At 41.4% G+C, this 22762-nt stretch overlaps 1 protein-coding gene across 1 annotated transcript in view; it reads left to right on the forward strand.

The window, feature by feature from the left end:
- Window positions 1–686: 686 nt before the first annotated feature.
- Gucy2f (guanylate cyclase 2F, retinal) overlaps window positions 687–22762 on the forward strand; it is a 108427-nt gene continuing 86351 nt past the window's right edge. Inside the window, exons 1-2 of the mRNA XM_021153636.2 lie at window positions 687–1416; window positions 9834–10135. Coding sequence (XP_021009295.1) covers window positions 687–1416; window positions 9834–10135 — 1032 coding nt within the window. The remainder of the gene's footprint in view (window positions 1417–9833; window positions 10136–22762) is intronic.

The following is a 22762-nucleotide window of genomic DNA, read 5'->3' on the forward strand; positions in this document are numbered from 1 at the left end:
GAAGCTAACTTTATAACAGCCAGAAATACCCCTCGCTCCTGCTCTCTTCTTTCCCCATGCTTCCTCTGCCCAGTTGTTCCTGTCTGTGTGAGCTACCTCAACTCGCCCTCCTCTGACTGCTATAATCTTTTTTCACCTGTCTGTCTCTAGGAAGGCAAGATGCAGGTAAATGGACACCTTGTAAAGCATCATGTCAATAACAGCACACCAAATATAATTCCGATGATTATCCAGGCCATGTTGTAAGCACTTCCCTTATGTTACCCATTGTAATTGTCACAAATTGGGAGGTGGACAGTTCTTATTAATGTTGAATCCACTGGACTTGGTGATGGATTGAATGTGGAGGGGTGGCAAATGAGGAGCCTCCATAATTGTACAGGTTTCTGACTGAAGCAAGTGAAAGGACAGTGGATGGAGACGATGCCATCTACTGTGAGATAAGGAGGACCAGATGAGGAAACGGTTTGGTTGGGGTGGGTAACGGAAAGTTTCACCTTGGGAGACTGCATTGTTTCAAAAGCGATGTGTTTTGTTTTTTTTTTTTTTTCCCTAGAAACTCCAGAAACAGTGTAACATAGGATTCCCTCTGCTTGACAGGAACTCAGAAACACCACTGTCCGTCTTCAGAGTGCAGAGTAATTCTCCAGTATTTCATCACTAGCTTGCTGAAAGGCAGCGAGGCTATGTTCCTCGGACCCTGGCCTTTTTCTCGCCTTCTGTCATGGTTTGCCATTTCCAGCAGACTGTCAGGACAGCATGGCCTCCCTTCCTCCAAGTTCCTGAGATATTTGTGCCTCTTGGCCCTTTTGCCTCTCCTTCGGTGGGGGCAAGCACTCCCCTACAAGATCGGGGTCATAGGTCCCTGGACATGTGATCCGTTCTTCTCCAAGGCCCTGCCTGAGGTTGCTGCTGCTTTAGCAATTGAGCGAATCAGCCGGGATAAGTCATTTGACAGGAGTTACTCCTTCGAATACGCGATTCTTAACGAAGACTGCCAGACTTCAAAGGCCCTCGCCAGTTTCATTTCCCACCAGCAGATGGCCTCAGGATTTGTTGGGCCTGCCAACCCTGGCTTCTGCGAGGCAGCCTCACTCCTGGGAACCAACTGGGACAAAGGGATTTTCTCTTGGGCTTGTGTGAATCATGAATTAGATAACAAACATAGCTTCCCAACCTTCTCTCGGACACTCCCGTCTCCGATCCGGGTGCTTGTAACCGTCATGAAGTATTTCCAGTGGGCACATGCTGGGGTCATTTCCTCGGATGAAGACATTTGGATGCATACAGCCAATCGAGTCTCAAGTGCTCTTCGGAGCCAGGGCCTACCTGTAGGGGTCGTCCTGACCTCGGGACGAGACAGCCAAAGCATTCAGAAAGCTCTCCAGCAGATTCGCCAGGCAGACAGAATTCGCAGTGAGTGCTTGCTCCTGGCTAAGATTTAAATGTGGTTTTGGTGAAAAGCATGACAATCCCTAAAAGGTTTTCTGCCTTCATACCTTAGGCTAACACGTCATTCCCTCGTTCTTTATGCACATGCCTTCTGTCATCCCAAATCAGACTCCAAGAATGTGGTTTCAACAGAGCCAAGCTTAAGAACTTAATAGAGTTCAAGAACTCTGTGTCAAATGCCCTTGTGAGTGAGCCCCTGGTATAGAAGAATGACATCGAGAGTCCTGTAGGCACACCCTATTTTTGTCCTGAGGACCTCATCAGTTTCAGACTAACCATAGCAATGCCCTCTGACGGTTTCGTCTCATTTTTGTTTTTGTCTTTGTTTTTGTTTTGTTTTGTTTTGTTTTTTAATCATGGAGTGGAGATGTACTTTTGACTTCCTGCTAGGTAGCTCCGTCATGGGTACCCAGTTAGCATCTTGTCATCACTTTGGTCCTTTTCTCCCCTTCTTAATAAAGCAGATGCTTCTCCCAGCAGCACACAGCTCATTGGTATGGAGGGCATTTAGGTGGCTAATGAAGGCACAGCAAAGCATGCTTTTTGTTAACATGCTTCTTATTACAAGGGAAGCTTTATGCTTGAAATGACTCTCGAAGAGGGGATAGGCAGGCAAAATGGGTCACAGGGGACTTGACTCACCGAAGCTTGAATTACCAACAGGATTTGAATTAATTTGGGGCAAGGAACCTTCTGAGTTCTCTAGAATCAAATTCTTTTTCCTTACATTTCTGACACTTGGTTTTGATTATTTTCTTTTTTATCCTCCCTATTTGAGTTTTGAAAATAAATTTCCTCTATTCCTTCCTGCGGAAGTGGCAGTGATGTACGGGAATGATGCTCATGCCAAACTCCAGCCGCTTCATCACTGTAGGACCTGTAGCTTAGAACCCAGTTGTCCAGCTGATGGCTTCTAGGACTATTCCTGCTCCCAGTCATTTCCTTAACACAACAATGGTCTTGCTAGAAACAGGACCATCTTAGGCCTATTTTACCACCAGAACCCATCTTAAATGTCAAGTGTCTCCACCAGTGTACCTTAATTACAATCACTGTGGGAAGATGAAAGCCAGAGGTTGAAATTCCAGGAGCTACAGTGGTCCTATAGTCTGTAAGCTCCAGTCTGTAAGACCTTCAGTCTTAGGCAAACAGCATGGCTCTGATTATTTCATAACAGAACTTAGCACCTTTTGAGCTGAGCACAGAGGTTCTTTTTTTTTTTTAATATAAAAAATCATTTCCAGAGAGGAGCCATTCTAGAAACAAAACAACAAAGTTAGTGCCAGAACATAAGTTTCAGATCCCACTCATTCTAAATGCTATAGTTTGAGCTGGCATTTTGGTCCCTATCATGAAATATTAAATAAAATCCAGACCCTGGGCTTCTTTTGTCATCTGAGCGAGGGAAATTAGGACCACCAATTTCTTTAAGATAGAGAGGTAGCAACCATGCATTTATTTTCCTATATTTGAAGTCCATCTTTGTTTTTTTCACTGTTCTTGCATTAGCTGACCACTAGAATTACCTGGGCATCTTTTCAAAAATGACTGAAGAGACTTGAATTGGCAAGCGAGGGTCTTCTATTTTTTATTGTCTTTATTTTTTAATTTTTGTGATCAGATTACATTGTATTTTTCCTTTTTAAAAATTAGGCATTTTCTTTATTTACATTTCAAATGTTATCCTCTTTCATAGTTTCCCTTCTGAAAATCCCCTATCCCCTCCCCGCTCCCCCTTCCCCTGCTCCCCAACCCACACACTCCTACTTTTCCCCTATACTGGGGCATAGAACCTTCACAGGACCATGGGGCGAGGGTCTTTTAAGTAGCTTTCCAGGTACTGCTGAAGCACAGAGTTCAGAGCTGCTGCCTTTAAGCTCTTCAGAATGTAAATAAGTGTTCCTCATTTGAAGTGACCTGTCATCTCTGCCTTAATAAGACTTTCTTTGGTCAGTATGTATTTTTTGATGATGATGATATGCATCAGCCCACTAAATGGATGGGACTTTGAGAATGAGGGGCAAACCCAAAAGAGACAGTTTAAGGAGCAATGGAAGGCCCTGTATAAGGATGGCAGAAGCAGGTGGAAGAGGGGGACTCTGAAAGAGACAGTGTTGGCGGTGAACATAAATCTCTACGCTCCAGAATACTATTTCTCTATCAGCAAATTCCAGTGAGTCACAACGTGATGAGGTGTGGAAACAGAGAAATTGGGTTGTAGACTGAGTGTGATGTCATGTATTTCCGTGTAGAGTTAGCAAAGGAGTATGGGGTCCCTTTAAGTGTTCAGATTTCAGTATGTGTCAACCAGTGGGTGACATATGGCAGTAAGAGTTGGAAAAGAGAAGTGAGAGTTGGAGAAAATAGACCTTTGGGTCATTGACCCATGCAAAGAAGTCTTGTTATGCTGTGAAACTAAGAGCCCCCAACACTGTAACCCAGGTTCTTTGCAGGAACTCAGGAGCACGGAATTTTTCCATAGAGAATACTTTGTAGCTCTGAATACAGTAAGAAAGGACCCATTCCTTTAAAGGGATCTGGTAATAGTTGTAAGGTTGTGTCACAGTAACAGCGATGACATTCCTATATGACAGTGGTAGCAGGTGATGAGAACTGGGGGCAGTAGGGATGGAAGGAAGAGAAGAGCAGGCGCTGCTACATATGCCACTTCTGTTTCTAATGAATTAATGTTTTCAGTTAGTCCATATTATTGGCCCTTTATTGAAGTTAGAGGGAGTGTCTTTCTGAGAAACAAATCTGAATCATGTTTGCACAGTAATGGTTATTTAAACAATAGGGTAATAATAATAAAGCTAGATGCTTTTGGGAGGGAAAACAGTAGAGGCTTCATTAGATATTGGGTCACAGAGACAATAAAAGCAACCATAATTTATTCTACCTTACATTTAAGCAGCACTATACAGTTTACAAGGTATGTACACATTGACCAACTCATTTGTCAGTATTTTCTAGGTGGTAGTTGTTTCCATCTTCAAAGTTTACAATATCTGTAAGGCTCACAACAGCAAGTAGATAGGTGTAGGCATTATTAGTATCAAATAATAGGGGCAATGTAGCCTCAGAGGAGGGAGATTCAGCCTTCCCAAGGTTAGTGACCCATTTCTTTTAAATCTTGGAAGTGATTGCCAGTTATCTTTATTTCCAACAAAGTCAAGTGGAGGTGTTGATCAAAGACAAAGACCTCAATTTGCAGTCAGAAATCCTGGGTAGGATTATGTAGGTTTTGCCCTGTGCCTGGGAACCTAACTGAGTGGCTAAGGGGGCCAAAATTCCACCCCCCTCATTGCTCCTCCACCCATGAGCCCTGCTGGAGGTTTTTGTCCCTTGATACAAAGGAGCATTCACTCCCCAAAGCAAAGCACCTGAGGGATTGCATCCACCCAGGAGGGGTTCCTTTTCCCATTCCTACAAAGGCCAGCAGGAGGCCTTACCTCGAGCTCTTCAGAGGTCTTTTCACAGGGCCATTTCAATTCCTCCTGTCTTCTTATTTTGAAATCCTTTCAACTTGAGCTTACCTGGTTGACCATCAATTGGAGTTTCCTTTAAGTCCTTCCAAATTGGAATTGCTTTGTTGTGCCAGTCAAAATGCCCTTCTCTTGTTCTCCCCAAATTAGATACAGTTTTCTTTCTTTATAGCCACATCCTGACTGGCTTCCTTCCATCAATTACATTCCCCCACACGAAAGAATAACTGATAAATACCTAATATTTATTGAGAGTTTATTATATCCTAGGCATTTGGAATGAACTTTTCATTCAGTTCTTTCAATGTCCTTTTAAAATAAGGCCAATTACTCTTTCCCAATTTGATGGGTAAGAGCTCTGAGGCAGCAATGTTAAATAACTTGCCTGACATCATACAGCTAGTGAATGGGAGAGCTAAGAAATGGGCCTTCAGATTTATCTGATGTAGTGGCTCTCAAATCTAAGTGAGCATCAGAATTTCCTGGAGGGTTTCTTCACTTTGCTGAGTTTCGTCTCCAAAGTGTCTGATTCAGAGAGGCTGGGGTGAGGTCCAGCGTATGCATTTCTAGTAAGTTCCTAAGTGATGCTGATCCTGTTCACCCACAGACTATCCCATGATAACTGGTCTATGAAAGGACTTTACTGCTTCATCTCTGCTTGAGATATGCTCCTAAAACACACACACACTGGAGAGTCTGTGTTCTCTGGATAATATATAATTCAGCCCTTCTGATTTTCTTTCTTAATTCAAAGACCCACTGATGAAATGATTTTAAGTGTCCTCAGGTGTGCAAGGTTTAAGCCCTGTTTCCAACACTAATTGGTTATTGTTGGTAATACGGTGGTGAATGGTGTTAGTCCTGATAGGGATTTTGATATCAAATTTGCTATAGATAAATGTAAATATGTACATAAATATAACTGGCAAGAAGACTGCCTGCATTTATGAACACTATATCTATGTCATCTGTATCTCTTTCCTCCTACAGTCTTCCCTCCCTTTAGTCAGTCTTAACAAATCATTAAACTGAAAGAGGCTAAGATGAATGTCCATGGAAGGAAATGGCACAAAAACAGTAAAAAATGCAGGTGGAGGACAAAAGAATAATTTTTTTTTTTTTTAGACAACGTATTCCTGTGTTTTGGGCTGTTCTAGTCCATGCTGGCTATGCACTGTAATAGTTCATCATGGTCATCCTGCCCACTTCTTTCTAGTGCTGGGATTACAGGAATGCAGAACAGTGTCTGACAAGTTTTGTCCTTTGAAGACTATAAATCATCTATGTCAAGGAAATAGTGGGTAGAGAATTTCAATGTAGGAAGAGAAAAGGAAGAGTAGAGGAACCCAGAAACTGGCTTTTTTTTCAGGCATTCATGAACATTCTTTCCTAGTAATACTGATGGTAAGAGAGGATCCTATAGAGCTTATCATGGGACGCCCCACAGTCTGAAGACATGGCTGCTGCTCAGCTCAAGTGGACTGTGCATATACCAGACACAGTGCTTGATTCATCCTTGTAAGATATGACCTCCAAAGGATGTATTTTCTGGTCCTTGTTTTGGCTATAAAATGTCTTGACTGTTAACAATCAAGATGGAAACTTACCAATTAATATTATTTGGTGACCACCTGTTAACCTAAACCTTGTCTAGGACTTAAGTTTCTGTATACTAATCCTTCCCTGACAACAACTTAGAGGTCAAATCCTATTTTAATGAATGTAATTTTGAGATAATAAAAGCTATTTAGTGAAAAACCATCTAGTAGAACAGATGCATCCATAAATCCCTGAGCATGAAGCACTCAGTCTATTAAATTAAGATGCTGTTGTTTGAATTCAGTATTTGTGCTTTCTACTTTAATTGTGTGCAATGGCAAGTTCTTGCCTTGCAAAAACAGAGGCCAGAGATCATCCAGTTTCAACGTTTCCGTTTCTTTTTAATCTCAAAATGAGAAGGAAGGCTTGGACTGGATACTTTTAACTTGTCTTTCCAGTTTTGGAAATTTGGAGCTTTTTAAAAAACAAACAAACAAACAAACAAAAAACAATGTCACTCATATGTGCCCACAAGGAAAAAAAATAGAGATTCAGATTGGTAAGATAATGGCAGTCAGTCAGGCTTGTTAGTATCTACTCACGTAAGAGTGTAGCTTCCAATTGTTCGGCTTTCCTAATAGTGCAAATGTGCCCATTTCTCTTATATACCTCATGGAACATTTAAAAATGCAGGGATGCGGAGTCTTTCTTCCTAGGAATTTGCTAGCATGCAGACATCCATCTAAACAATGTTTAGTGTGTGTGTATGTGTTGTGTGTGTGTGCTCATGTGTATCAAGATAAACAGTAAATAGGACACAGTCTCTGACCCTAAGAAGTCTGCAATTTCATAGAAGATGCTGTCACACACAAATTAGAGCAAGAAATACTGTGGATAACATGGTAGTGGCCAGTTTAGGGTAGAGTTATAATTTCAAACTAGTACTAGATGTAACTTAGAGTGCAGGGATTTTATTGGTGATTGTTTTCAAGTATAACACTCATGAGAGAGAGAAAGCCAGAGAATTAGGCAGCAAGAACACAACAAAAAAGGCCCTGTCCAATCCATAAGGGATACTCTGGTGCTGGGACAACTAGAATTGAGATGAAGAGTCTGCAGCTTTTTATCATTGTGTGTAGACTGCTCATTTTGTAGGCTGACCCAAAGAAAGGGTACAGTGTGCTAATAATTGTTTTAGCAAGCCCCTTCCCGGGAGTGAGAAAACCCTGATTTGTAGTTTGCTGATTCCCATAGAGTAAATCACCATCACCATGACCACTTTCAAGCTAATAACATGTTGTTTACTGGCTTACAGATGTCCTGAAAATGTAACCATAGATTCAGTGTAAATCTACCCCAGCCAGCTTCAGTTCACTGCTAAAGGCACATGACCCGATGAGAGACGGCTCTCTTCAGTTGAGGTTAATTATTGGTGAGGCATTAGCTCTCACATGCTAACATTCTCAGCAGCTAGGGGAAATGAGTGTCAGTCCTGAAGTGTGTGTCTGGATGGCACACCATAATAGCTCCCTCTGCATGCACTGAAATATTTGTATCTTAACAAACACAAAGTCCTTTGTTCTATTTGATGTTTTCCATGCACTGATTTCACTATCCCTTAAGAAAATTAAGTGGAACTATGTTTGGTAACCTTGAACAAGTCAGTTTATCACTGCCTTTGCAGGAGAAATGCCAACTGACTTTCTTGCCAAGAATACTAGACAACTAACTAAAGCACATGGTTTAGTCCATATCTTCCCCATTCCTAACCCTACCCAACAGACCTGTGACTTGAGTGATTAGGTCAAATGAATGTTTGATGGTCAAACAGAGAGGGTGATGCTAGTTTTAACTTCTCTTCCCAAGCTCAACTCTTGAATTGCCAAACATCTCTGGTACCACATTTTCCCTATTTCTACAGGGTGTGATTATCAACAACTGAAGCAGAATTCTTTGTGTGGCTCAAGACATTGCTCCAAAGATATATCTTTAGAGAATTCAAAGAAAGGTTTGAGTATCCAAATACCTGTAGATTCTCTTAAGGTATTTGTTTTGTAGGAACTAGGTCATTTAAGAACTCAAATTTGGCTGGGTTGTATGTGTATTGTGTGTGTGTGTCTTTAAAAATCCATCTTATAAGTTACTGGGTGCATTAAAAATTGAGAGGTAGTGGCTCTAGTTCCAAAGCAAAACTTTCCAGGAGTATTTAAAAACTGTCAAGAAAGCTTTTGAAAACACATGAAGCAATACGGTAATGCCAAAGACGAGTCATTGAATGTAGTTAAGCACACTTAGTTCCTGAGATTAAAGGTTCCATAGAAGCATGTATAATTAATATTTACCAGTGGTGATAGGACTTTTGCTTTTCTTCAAGGAGCTCAGAATGCTTGCCAGGCATTATCTAATTAAACTACTCAATGTACCTGTGAAATGCACTGGAATCTGCATTTTAAAGATGTGGGCACTGAAGCACAAGTGGGCTTAAACTAAACTCATTTAGCATGCCAGGGACAAAATTGGATATAAGACTTTCAGTCTCATGATCTAGCTGCCATTCTTCAACCGTGGCCTACTCTAATCCAGTCTATTCTAGCATAGCCTTGCCAAACAACATAGTTTCATAAGTCTAGGAAGAATTAAATTGAGTGCAAAGTAATTCCAATTACAGAGAAGTAAGACTGAAAAAGTTGAACATATCATCCACAATTTTAGTAGCATTTATAGATGGGTATATGTTAGGGCCATTCATTGTCTATAATGGCTTTGGTAAGAGTGGGGAACATTAGCCAAAACATGCTGGAGTGCACATTTGTAATGAGTGGACAGCAAGAAAGCAATAGTGGCTATGGGCCTCTCTCCCAATCTATCCTTCTTACACCAGAGTAGATACTATCCATCTAGTGCTATGTACTAGGTACATCTTATGAATTTTCTCTTTGAATTGTCACTGCTTCTTCATGAATTATTGACATCTGGAAGCACAGTGAGGACAAGTCATTCACTCAGAAGCACACAGCTAATACCTAGTGCTATCAGGATATAAACTTAATAGACCTTGCAGCCTCATGGCCTTTGTGTTTGCTGTCCCCAGTTTATACTATTATTCCTGTTTAGGATTAGGCTCTGCAGCCTGTAGATATGTCTTTCTTGCCTCTATACACAACTTAGAGAGTCCCCATATATAACTCAGACTTAACTTAGGACCTCGGTATCTTGCCCATCCTGTGGGAATAGGAAAGAAATAATGTCTAAATGTTTGGTTATAACACATTTCTTTTTCTTTCTCCTGTTTGGTTTCTGATTCTGTGTTTTACTACCATAACCCCTTGCCCTCCTCCCCCTCCACCCCGGTTTCAGTAATCATAATGTGTATGCATTCGGCGTTGATTGGGGGAGAGACACAAACACACTTCTTGGAATTGGCTCATGATCTGAAAATGACAGATGGGACTTACGTCTTTGTCCCCTATGATGTACTGCTCTACAGTTTACCTTATAAGCACAGCCCCTACCAGGTCCTGAGGAACAATCCAAAGCTCCGGGAAGCCTATGATGCTGTGTTGACTATTACAGTGGAGTCCCACGAAAAGACCTTCTATGAAGCCTATGCAGAAGCAGCAGCCAGTGGAGAAATTCCTGAGAAGCCTGACTCAAACCAAGTAAGTGCAAACACACAAGCTGTGTCCATAAGCTGAGACCATTAAAAAAAAAGGTAGTGGTGGGGAACAAAATGGCTTGTTACCTTTACCAAATATTCTGAGAATTAATTCCCTGTCAGATGAAAAGCTGCCAACATTTCCCCCAATTCTGCTGGCTTTCTAGTCTCTTTGGTAACCAGAAAGAAGGAAAGGAAAGCATATTTTAGCATATGCTGGGACTGTTCAAGGGGAGCTAATAAAATAGAGGTCTTTCTTGTGACCCAAGTTTGGAACTAATTCACCAACAAGACAAGACAGTGGGCTATAACTGTAGGCAATTGAGGAAAGCTGGGAGCAGGAGAGATGCTCTTCCCCAGTAAGTACAACAATCCATTGTCTAGGGCCAAATGGCCCTCCCTGTAAACATACATACAAACAACACTATACAAACTGAGCAGGATCTATTTAGAACAACCAACTAGACAAGTAAAAGCTCGAAGGGAAGCATGCCATTGGAGAATGTGATAGTTAGGCACAATCTCCCTTCTTCTTTGCTAGCTGAATTTCAGCCTACTTCTGACTCCACTGGCAACTATAAACTAAATCACAGTGGTTCCATTCTTCTCCAGATTACTGATCCAGGCATTGGTAAGAGACACAATGATGCCAAAGAAGGTATGGGGGAAAGTTTCCATGGGTAACTTCTGAGGCGATTTTCCCAATCTTGAACAGAGATACAAGACAGGAACATTCCCATTTTGCATTTCTGAATATCCATACCTAAGTACAATGTCTGGAAATGTGGCAGTCATTTGGGGACCATGAGGAGAGCCGGTTAATGAGTGAAAAAAACTAGCATGACATGACTTAAAAAGTGTAACAGTGAAAACAAGCTGGTTCATGAATGACATTACAGACTTTCCAGGGTGACCACCACCAGAGCTCTCTGTTTGACATTTTGCAAAAATAATAATTATTTAGTACAATGTATGTGGGTCCCTCTGTAATTTATAGTGAGAATCAATAGAACTAGTATTAGCAAATTCTCATACTTTGAAATATATCCACATGCTATTCTAGCTATTTTTAAAAACGCTTACTGTCTGCATATAACTTCTAATCTATAGAAACTACCACATGAGCTAGGAATAGGTACACACAGGCAGGAAGGAGAGTGGGGAGGAGAGAAGAGACACAGGGAATGTGGAATAGAGGGAAGAAGGGAGGAATGGCAGAAAGGAATGAGGAAGGAGGGAGGAAAGGAAGCTCTCCTGTTTATTCATCTAATGTAAGCAGCTTTTTGCCTTCCTGTCTTCCCCTCATTCTTCTATTATTGGTTTCTGTCTTTACTCTCCAACCAGTTCTCTGCTTTCTCCCCCTTCCACTCCTTTTTATTTTCCCAGTCCTTAAGTGACATGAATCTTCACACACACACACACACACACACACACACACACACACACACACACACACACACATCTAACTGAAAACTGTTCAGTGTAGTCAGGAATTACAGGACTATCTCAGATTAATAAGAATTGTTGGTCAGACCAGACATTTTGTGTTATAGTTATTCACAAATGATCAGGTTGTTAATTTTTGTGCCTTTTAAGCCAATGATACAGCATCATATAAATATAATCTGAAAATATCTTTTTCCCTATGATTATTAGATTGAGGGAAGAAGTGTGTGTGTGTGTGTGCGCGCGCGTGCCCCTGCATGTTATACATATGTATGAACACATATATTGATATAAATACTCAGACCTTGCACTCTAGATATTTGATTCAATCCCTTTGAGCTTGTACAAAACATAAGATAATTCAAGCAAAAAAAAAAAAGAGAGAGAGAGAGAGACACCATTAGCTTGGTTGCTAGGCAGCCTGAATTCTGCTTTAGACAAGGAAATAGAGAGCTACAACAAAGAATACAGAGCTTATTTTCAAAAAGGGCTTCTTGGATGCATTTCTACTCCCACTTTTCAGGTACCTAGGCTAAACAATATAACTAAAGAATGTAAAGAATGATAGGAGGTTAGATAATTAGCCCCATGTCTCTTATAAGCAAAACTCCCATTTAAAAAAATAACTCTTCTAAAAAGGTATTTTTGAAGGCAGCTGGTATAGCAGGAAGAGAATCTAATGAGAAGCTAAGCAAACTTCGGTCTAAATCGCAGCTCTCTGGGGAAGGTTGATCAATGAAGATTTAGTTACAGCTAGATAGAAGTAAGAAGTTGCTTAATAGATAAGATATTGTAGCATGTTTTTCAAAAGATAGAAGAAAAGACTTTTAAAAATATTTTCATTATTGAATGGCATCTTATTTGTGTGAGTTATCTGATAAATGTTGCAATGATTAAGACAGTATAGAACTAAACATGTATAAAAACATCACATGGTGTCCCATGTGCATGTATAATTTTGTGTTTTAATGTGTCAGCAAGCAAAACTAAGAACACCAAAGACAGATCTCATCCTTACTAACTCGGGAAAGTTGTTTGGAGTTGATGACTCTCAGTTTCCCCATTGTAAACTGGGGAGGCCTATCTCTTGGGACTCTTTTGATGATTAAACAAAGTAGCATGTAGAAACTTAATAGCTAAATGCTTGGCTCATTCTTAGCTTCTTTCCTAGTTTTCCCCTTTGAGGCCAGCATGACATTGTTGATTGATGGTGACTCAGTACCAACTTACGCTCTGACTTCAGCTATCCATAGTTTCTTTGTTTCAAATTTGAAAATTTTGTACCTTTTTAAAATTTAATGTAAAACATTTGTCTCATCAGGTTGCATACATCCAAGTATATAATTGCTTTGAGCTATCCCCTGTTTTGTTCTTTCTGACCCCTCCCATTCATAGTTTTTTTTAAATTTTTAATATTTTTATTACATATTTTCCTCAATTACATTTCCAATGCTATCCCAAAAGTCCCCCATAGCGCCCCCCACTTCCCTACCCACCCATTCTTTTGGCCCTGGCATTCCCCTATATTGGGGCATATAAAGTTTGCAAGTCCAATGGGCCTCTCTTTCCATTGATGGCCGACTAGGCCATCTTTCGATACATATGCAGCTAGAGACAAGAGCTCCAGGGTTCTGGTTAGTACATCATGTTGTTCCGACAATAGGGTTGCAGATCCCTTTAGCTCCTTGGGTACTTTCTCTAGCTTCTCCATTGGGAGCCCTGTGATACATCCAATAGCTGACTGTGAACATCCCCTCCTGTGTTTGCTGGGCCCCGGCATCGTCTCACAAGAGACAGCTATATTTGGGTCCTTTCAGCAAAATCTTGCTAGTGTATGCAATGGTGTCAGCGTTTAGAAGCTGCTTATGGGAAGGATCCCTGGATACGGCAGTCTCTAAATGGTCCATCCTTTCATCACAGCTACGAACTTTGTCTCTGTAACTCCTTCCATGGGTGTTTTGTTCCCAATTCTAAGAAGGGGCACAGTGTCCACACTTTGGTCTTCATTCTTCTTGAGTTTCATGCGTTTAGCAAATTGTATCTTATATCTTGGGTATCCTAAGTTTTGGGCTAATATCCACTTATCAGTGAATACATATTGTGTGAGTTCTTTTGTGATTGTGTTACTTCACTCAAGATGATGCCCTCCATGTCCATCCATTTGGCTAGGAATTTCATAAATTCATTCTTTTTAATAGCTGAGTAGTACTCCATTGTGTAAATGTACCATAATTTCTGTATCCATTCCTCTGTTGAGGGACATCTGGGTTCTTTCCAGCTTCTGGCTATTATAAATAGGGCTGCTATGAACATAGTGGAGCATGTGTCCTTTTTACCGGTTGGGACATCTTCTGGATATATGCCCAGGAGAGGTATTGCTGGATCCTCCGGTAGTACTATGTCCAATTTTCAATTTTTTTTGATTTTTAATATTTTTATTACATATTTTCCTCAATTACATTTCCAATGCTATCCCAAAAGTCCCCCATAGTGCCCCCCCACTTCCCTACCCACCCATACCCATTCTTTTGGCCCTGGCATTCCCCTATATTGGGGCATATAAAGTTTGCAAGTCCAATGGGCCTCTCTTTCCATTGATGGCCGACTAGGCCATCTTTCGATACATATGCAGCTAGAGACAAGAGCTCCTGGGTTCTGGTTAGTACATCATGTTGTTCCGACAATAGGGTTGCAGATCCCTTTAGCTCCTTGGGTACTTTCTCTAGCTTCTCCATTGGGAGCCCTGTGATACATCCAATAGCTGACTGTGAACATCCACTCCTGTGTTTGCTAGGCCCCAGCATCGTCTCACAAGAGACAGCTATATTTGGGTCCTTTCAGCAAAATCTTGCTAGTGTATGCAATGGTGTCAGCGTTTAGAAGCTGATTATGGGATGGATCCCTGGATATGGCAGTCTCTAAATGGTCCATCCTTTCATCACAGCTACGAACTTTGTCTCTGTAACTCCTTCCCTGGGTGTTTTGTTCCCAATTCTAAGAAGGTGCACAGTGTCCACACTTTGGTCTTCATTCTTCTTGAGTTTCATGCGTTTAGCAAATTGTATCTTATATCTTGGGTATCCTAAGTTTTGGGCTAATATCCACTTATCAGTGAATACATATTGTGTGAGTTCTTTTGTGATTGTGTTATTTCACTCAAGATGATGCCCTCCATGTCCATCCATTTGGCTAGGAATTTCATAAATTCATTCTTTTTAATAGCTGAGTAGTACTCCATTGTGTAAATGTACCATAATTTCTGTATCCATTCCTCTGTTGAGGGACATCTGGGTTCTTTCCAGCTTCTGGCTATTATAAATAGGGCTGCTATGAACATAGTGGAGCATGTGTCCTTTTTACCGGTTGGGACATCTTCTGGATATATGCCCAGGAGAGGTATTGCTGGATCCTCCGGTAGTACTATGTCCAATTTTCTGAGGAACCGCCAGACTGATTTCCAGAGTGGTTGTACAAGCTTGCAATCCCACCAACAATGGAGGAGTGTTCCTCTTTCTCCACATCCTCGCCAGCATCTGCTGTCACCTGAATTTTTGATCTTAGCCATTCTGACTGGTGTGAGGTGGAATCTCAGGGTTGTTTTGATTTGCATTTCCCTGATGATTAAGGATGTTGAACATTTTTTCAGGTGCTTCTCTGCCATTCGGTATTCCTCAGGTGAGAATTCTTTGTTCAGTTCTGAGCCCCATTTTTTAATGGGGTTATTTGACTTTCTGGAGTCCACCTTCTTGAGTTCTTTATATATATTGGATATTAGTCCCTTATCTGATTTAGGATAGGTGAAGATCCTTTCCCAATCTGTTGGTGGTTTTTTTGTCTTATTGATGGTGTCTTTAGCCTTGCAGAAGCTTTGTAGTTTCATGAGGTCCCACTTGTCAATTCTCGATCTTACAGCACAAGCCATTACTGTTCTATTCAGGAATTTTTCCCCTGTGCCCATATCTTCAAGGCTTTTCCCCACTTTCTCCACTATAAGTTTCAGTGTCTCTGGTTTTATGTGAAGTTCCTTGATCCACTTAGACTTGACCTTAGTACAAGGAGATAGGAATGGATCGATTCGCATTCTTCTACATGTTAACAACCAGTTGTGCCAGCACCATTTGTTGAAAATGCTGTCTTTCTTCCACTGGATGTTTTTAGCTCCCTTGTCGAAGATCAAGTGACCATAGGTGTGTGGGTTCATTTCTGGGTCTTCAATTCTATTCCATTGGTCTATTTGTCTGTCACTATACCAGTACCATGCAGTTTTTATCACAATTGCTCTGTAGTAGAGCTTTAGGTCCGGCATGGTGATTCCACCAGAGGTTCTTTTATCCTTGAGAAGAGTTTTTGCTATCCTAGGTTTTTTGTTATTCCAGATGAATTTGCAGATTGCACTTTCTAATTCGTTGAAGAATTGAGTTGGAATTTTGATGGGGATTGCATTGAATCTGTAGATTGCTTTTGGCAAGATAGCCATTTTTACAATGTTGATCCTGCCAATCCATGAGCATGGGAGATCTTTCCATCTTCTGAGATCTTCTATAATTTCTTTCTTCAGAGACTTGAAGTTTTTATTATACAGATCTTTCACTTCCTTAGTTAGAGTCACGCCAAGATATTTTATATTATTTGTGACTATTGAGAAGGGTGTTGTTTCCCTAATTTCTTTCTCAGCCTGTTTATTCTTTGTGTAGAGAAAGGCCATTGATTTGTTTGAGTTAATTTTATATCCAGCTACTTCACCGAAGCTGTTTATCAGGCTTAGGAGTTCTCTGGTGGAATTTTTAGGGTCACTTATATATACTATCATATCATCTGCAAAAAGTGATATTTTGACTTCATCTTTTCCAATTTGTATCCCTTTGATCTCCTTTTGTTGTCGAATTGCTCTGGCTAGGACTTCAAGTACAATGTTGAATAGGTATGGAGAAAGTGGACAGCCTTGTCTAGTCCCTGATTTTAGAGGGATTGCTTCAAGCTTCTGACCATTTACTTTGATGTTGGCTACTGGTTTGCTGTAGATTGCTTTTATCATGTTTAGGTATGGGCCTTGAATTCCTGATCTTTCCAAGACTTTTATCATGAATGGGTGTTGGATCTTGTCAAATGCTTTTTCCGCATCTAACGAGATGACCATGTGGTTTTTGTCTTTGAGTTTGTTTATATACTGGATTACGTTGATGGATTTCCGTATATTGAACCATCCATCCCTGCATCCCTGGGATGAAACCTACTTGGTCAGGATGGATGATTGTTTTGATGTGTTCTTGGATTCGGTTAGCAAGAACTTTATTGAGGATTTTTGCATCAATATTCATAAGGGATATTGGTCTGAAGTTTTCTATCTTTGTTGGGTCTTTTTGTGGTTTAGGTATCAGAGTAATTGTGGCTTCATAGAATGAGTTGGGTAGAGTACCTTCTGTTTCTATTTTGTGGAATAGTTTGTGAAGAACTGGGATTAGATCTTCTTTGAAGGTCTGATAGAACTCTGCACTAAACCCATCTGGTCCTGGGCTTTTTTTGGTTGGGAGACTATTAATGACTGCTTCTATTTCTTTGGGGGATATAGGGCTGTTTAGATCATTAACCTGATCTTGATTCAACTTTGGTACCTGGTATCTGTCTAGGAACTTCTCCATTTCATCCAGGTTCTCCAGTTTTGTTGAGTATAGCCTTTGGTAGAAGGATCTGATGGTGTTTTGGATGTCTTCAAGATCTGTTGTTATGTCTCCTTTTTCATTTCTGATTTTGTTAATTAGGATGCTTTCCCTGTGCCCTCTAGTGAGTCTGGCTAAGGGTTTATCTATCTTGTTGATTTTCTCAAAGAACCAGCTCCTTGATTGGTTGATTCTTTGAATAGTTTTTCTTGTTTCCACTTGGTTGATTTCACCCCTGAGTTTGATTATTTCCTGCCGTCTACTCCTCTTGGGTGAATTTGCTTCCTTTTGTTCTAGTGCTTTTAGGTGTGTTGTCAAGCTGCTAATGTGTGCTCTCTCTAGTTTCCTTTTGGAGGCACTCAGAGCTATGAGTTTTCCTCTTAAAAATGCTTTCATTGCGTCCCATAAGTTTGGGTATGTTGTGGCTTCATTTTCATTGAACTCTAAAAAGTCCTTAATTTCTTTCTTTATTCCTTCCTTGACCAAGGTATCATTGAGAAGAGTGTTGTTCAGTTTCCACGTGAAGGTTGGCTTTCTATTATTTATTTTGTTATTGAAGATCAGCCTTAGTCCATGGTGATCTGATAGGATGCATGGGACAATTTCCATATTTTTATATCTGTTGAGGCCTGTTTTGTGACCAATTATGTGGTCAATTTTGGAGAAGGTACCATGAGGTGCTGAGAAGAAGGTATATCCTTTTGTTTTAGGATAGAATGTTCTGTAGATATCTGCCAGATCCATTTGATTCATAATTTCTCTTAGTTTCACTGTGTCCCTGTTTAGTTTCTGTTTCCATGATCTATCCATTGGTGAAAGTGGTGTGTTGAAGTCTCCCACTATTATTGTATGAGGTGCAATGTGTGCTTTGAGCTTTACTAAAGTTTCTTTAATGAATGTGGCTGCCTTTGTATTTGGAGCATAGATATTCAGGATTGATAGTTCCTCTTGGAGGATTTTACCTTTGATGAGTATGAAGTGTCCCTCCCTGTCTTTTTTAATGACTTTGGGTTGGAAGTCAATCTTATCAGATATTAGAATGGCTACTCCAGCTTGTTTCTTCATGCCATTTGCTTGGAAAATTGTTTTCCAGCCTTTCATTCTGAGGTAGTGTCTATCCTTTTCTCTGAGATGAGTTTCCTGTAAGCAGCAAAATGTTGGGTCTTGTTTGTGTAGCCAGTTTGTTAGTCTATGTCTTTTTATCGGGGAGTTGAGTCCATTGATATTAAGAGATATTAAGGAAAAGTAATTGTTGTTTCCTGTTATTTTTGATGTTAAAGTTGGCATTTTGTTCTTGTGGCTGTCTTCTTTTAGGTTTGTTGAGGGATTACCTTCTTGTTGTTTCTAGGGCGTGGTTCCTGTCCTTGTATTGGTTTTTTTCTGTTATTATCCTTTGAAGGGCTGGATTCGTGGAGAGATAATGTGTGAATTTGGTTTTGTCGTGGAATACTTTGGTTTCTCCATCTATGTTAATTGAGAGTTTGGCTGGGTATAGTAGCCTGGGCTGGAATTTGTGTTCTTTTAGTGTCTGTATAACATCTGTCCAGGATCTTCTGGCTTTCATAGTCTCTGGTGAAAAGTCTGGTGTAATTCTGATAGGCTTGCCTTTATATGTTACTTGGCCTTTTTCTCTTACTGCTTTTAGTATTCTATCTTTATTTAGAGCATTTGTTGCTCTGATTATTATGTGTCGGGAGGTATTTCTTTTCTGGTCCAGCCTATTTGGAGTTCTGTAGGCTTCTTGTATGTTCATGGGCATCTCTTTCTTTAGATTTGGGAAGTTTTCTTCTATAATTTTGTTGAAGATGTTTGCTGGTCCTTTGAGTTGAAAATCTTCATTCTCATCCACTCCTATTATCCGTAGGTTTGGTCTTCTCGTTGCGTCCTGTATTTCTTGGATGTTTTGAGTCAGGATCTTTTTGCATTTTACATTTTCCTTGATTGTTGTGCCGATGTTCTCTATGGAATCTTCTGCACCTGAGATTCTCTCTTCCATCTCTTGTATTCTGTTGCTGATGCTCGTATCTATGGTTCCAGATTTCTTTCCTAGGGTTTCTATCTCCAGTGTTGCCTCATTTTGGGTTTTCTTTATTGTGTCTACTTCCCTTTTTAGGTCTAGTATGGTTTTGTTCATTTCCATCATCTGTTTGGATGTGTTTTCCTGTTTTTCTGTAAGGACTTCTACCTGTTTGATTATGGTATCATGTTTTTCTTTAAGGATTTGTAACTCTTTAGCAGTGTTCTCCTGCAATTCTTTAAGGGATTTTTGTGCTTCCTCTTTATTGTCTTCTGCCTTTTTATCAGTGTTCTCCTGCATTTCTTTAAGTGTGTTATTAAAGTCCTTCTTGAAGTCCTCTATCATCATCAGGAGATATGCTTTTAAATCCGTGTCTAGCTTTTCCGGTGTGTTGGGGTGCCCTGGACTGGGCGAAGTGGGGGTGCTGGGTTCTGATGATGGTGAGTGGTCTTGGTTTCTGTTAGTAAGATTATTACGTTTACCTTTCGCCATCTGGTAATCTCTGGGGTTAGTTGTTATCGTTGTCACTATTTAAAGATTGGAGCAGAAGCTGTGTTCCACTCACCAGCAGTCTCTAAATCCTGAGGCGGGGGTCGTGGGTAGCTGATGGTACCCCGGTGCTGGTCCAGCCAGAAGAGGCCTGTGGTCCTACTCAGGCCGTTTTTCTGCTTCCCTAACTAATGCAGTCTCTGGTCCCGCGTGCAATTGGATTGGAGCAGAAGCTGTGTTCCACTCTCCAGAAGTCTTAAGATCCTGTGGTGGGTGTTGTGGGTAGCTGGTGAGAGTCAGCCGACCCTGCGCCCCAGCTGCCCCGGTGCTTTTCTGACCGGAAGAGGGTTGTGGCCCAATGTAGGCCGGATTTCTCTCTCCCCAACCAGAGCAGTCTCAGGTCCTGCGTGATTGGACTGGAGCAGAAGCTGTGTTCCACTCACCAGCAGTCCCAAAATCCTGTGGCGGGGGTCGTGGGTAGCTGGCGGGTGTCAGGCAACCCTGTGCTCCCGCTACCCCGGCGCTGATCCAGCCGGATGAGGCCTGTGGCCCTACTCAGGCCGGTTTCTGCTTCCCTAACTAATGCAGTCTCAGGTCCCGCGCAATTGGATTGGAGCAGAAGCTGTGTTCCACTCACCAGCAGTCCCAAAATCCTGCGGCGGGGGTCGTGGGTAGCTGGCGGGTGTCAGGCAACCCTGCGCTCCCGCTACCCAGGCGCTGATCCAGCCGGATGAGGCCTGTGGTCCTACTCAGGCCGGTTTCTGCTTCCCTAACTAATGCAGTCTCAGGTCCCGCGCAATTGGATTGGAGCAGAAGCTGTGCTCCACTCACCAGAAGTCTTAAGATCCTGTGGCGGGTGTTGTGGGTAGCTGGCGAGTGTCAGCAGACCCTGCGCCCCAGCTGCCCAGGTGCTTTTCTGACCGGAAGAGGGTTGTGGCCCTATGTAGGCCGGATTTCTCTCTCCCCAACCAGAGCAGTCTCAGGTCCCGCGTGATTGGACTGGAGCAGAAGCTGTGTTCCACTCACCAGCAGTCCCAAAATCCTGCGGCGGAGGTCGTGGGTAGCTGGCGGGTGTCAGGCAACCCTGCGCTCCCGCTACCCTGGCGCTGATCCGGCCGGATGAGGCCTGTGGTCCTACTCAGGCCGGTTTCTGCTTCCCTAACTAATGCAGTCTCAGGTCCCGCGCAATTGGATTGGAGCAGAAGCTGTGTTCCACTCACCAGCAGTCCCAAAATCCTGCGGCGGGGGTCGTGGGTAGCTGGCGGGTGTCAGGCAACCCTGCGCTCCCGCTACCCTGGCGCTGATCCGGCCGGATGAGGCCTGTGGTCCTACTCAGCCTGAGCCCCATTTTTTAATGGGGTTATTTGACTTTCTGGAGTCCACCTTCTTGAGTTCTTTATATATATTGGATATTAGTCCCTTATCTGATTTAGGATAGGTGAAGATCCTTTCCCAATCTGTTGGTGGTTTTTTTGTCTTATTGATGGTGTCTTTAGCCTTGCAGAAGCTTTGTAGTTTCATGAGGTCCCACTTGTCAATTCTCGATCTTACAGCACAAGCCATTACTGTTCTATTCAGGAATTTTTCCCCTGTGCCCATATCTTCAAGGCTTTCCCCCACTTTCTCCTATATAAGTTTCAGTGTCTCTGGTTTTATGTGAAGTTCCTTGATCCACTTAGACTTGACCTTAGTACAAGGAGATAGGAATGGATCGATTCGCATTCTTCTACATGTTAACAACCAGTTGTGCCAGCACCATTTGTTGAAAATGCTGTCTTTCTTCCACTGGATGTTTTTAGCTCCCTTGTCGAAGATCAAGTGACCGTAGGTGTGTGGGTTCATTTCTGGGTCTTCAATTCTATTCCATTGGTCTATTTGTCTGTCACTATACCAGTACCATGCAGTTTTTATCACAATTGCTCTGTAGTAGAGCTTTAGGTCCGGCATGGTGATTCCACCAGAGGTTCTTTTATCCTTGAGAAGAGTTTTTGCTATCCTAGGTTTTTTGTTATTCCAGATGAATTTGCAGATTGCACTTTCTAATTCGTTGAAGAATTGAGTTGGAATTTTGATGGGGATTGCATTGAATCTGTAGATTGCTTTTGGCAAGATAGCCATTTTTACAATGTTGATCCTGCCAATCCATGAGCATGGGAGATCTTTCCATCTTCTGAGATCTTCTATGATTTCTTTCTTCAGAGACTTGAAGTTTTTATTATACAGATCTTTCACTTCCTTAGTTAGAGTCACGCCAAGATATTTTATATTATTGGTGACTATTGAGAAGGGTGTTGTTTCCCTAATTTCTTTCTCAGCCTGTTTATTCTTTGTGTAGAGAAAGGCCATTGATTTGTTTGAGTTAATTTTATATCCAGCTACTTCACCGAAGCTGTTTATCAGGCTTAGGAGTTCTCTGGTGGAATTTTTAGGGTCACTTATATATACTATCATATCATCTGCAAAAAGTGATATTTTGACTTCATCTTTTCCAATTTGTATCCCTTTGATCTCCTTTTGTTGTCGAATTGCTCTGGCTAGGACTTCAAGTACAATGTTGAATAGGTATGGAGAAAGTGGACAGCCTTGTCTAGTCCCTGATTTTAGAGGGATTGCTTCAAGCTTCTGACCATTTACTTTGATGTTGGCTACTGGTTTGCTGTAGATTGCTTTTATCATGTTTAGGTATGGGCCTTGAATTCCTGATCTTTCCAAGACTTTTATCATGAATGGGTGTTGGATCTTGTCAAATGCTTTTTCCGCATCTAACGAGATGACCATGTGGTTTTTGTCTTTGAGTTTGATTATATACTGGATTAAGTTGATGGATTTCCGTATATTGAACCATCCCTGCATCCCTGGGATGAAACCTACTTGGTCAGGATGGATGATTGTTTTGATGTGTTCTTGGATTCGGTTAGCAAGAACTTTATTGAGGATTTTTGCATCAATATTCATAAGGGATATTGGTCTGAAGTTTTCTATCTTTGTTGGGTCTTTTTGTGGTTTAGGTATCAGAGTAATT

This window comes from Mus caroli, unplaced genomic scaffold (genome assembly GCF_978045245.1).
Source record: "Mus caroli unplaced genomic scaffold, Mus_caroli_1 scaffold_5, whole genome shotgun sequence".
NCBI classification, from domain to species: Eukaryota; Metazoa; Chordata; class Mammalia; order Rodentia; family Muridae; genus Mus; species Mus caroli.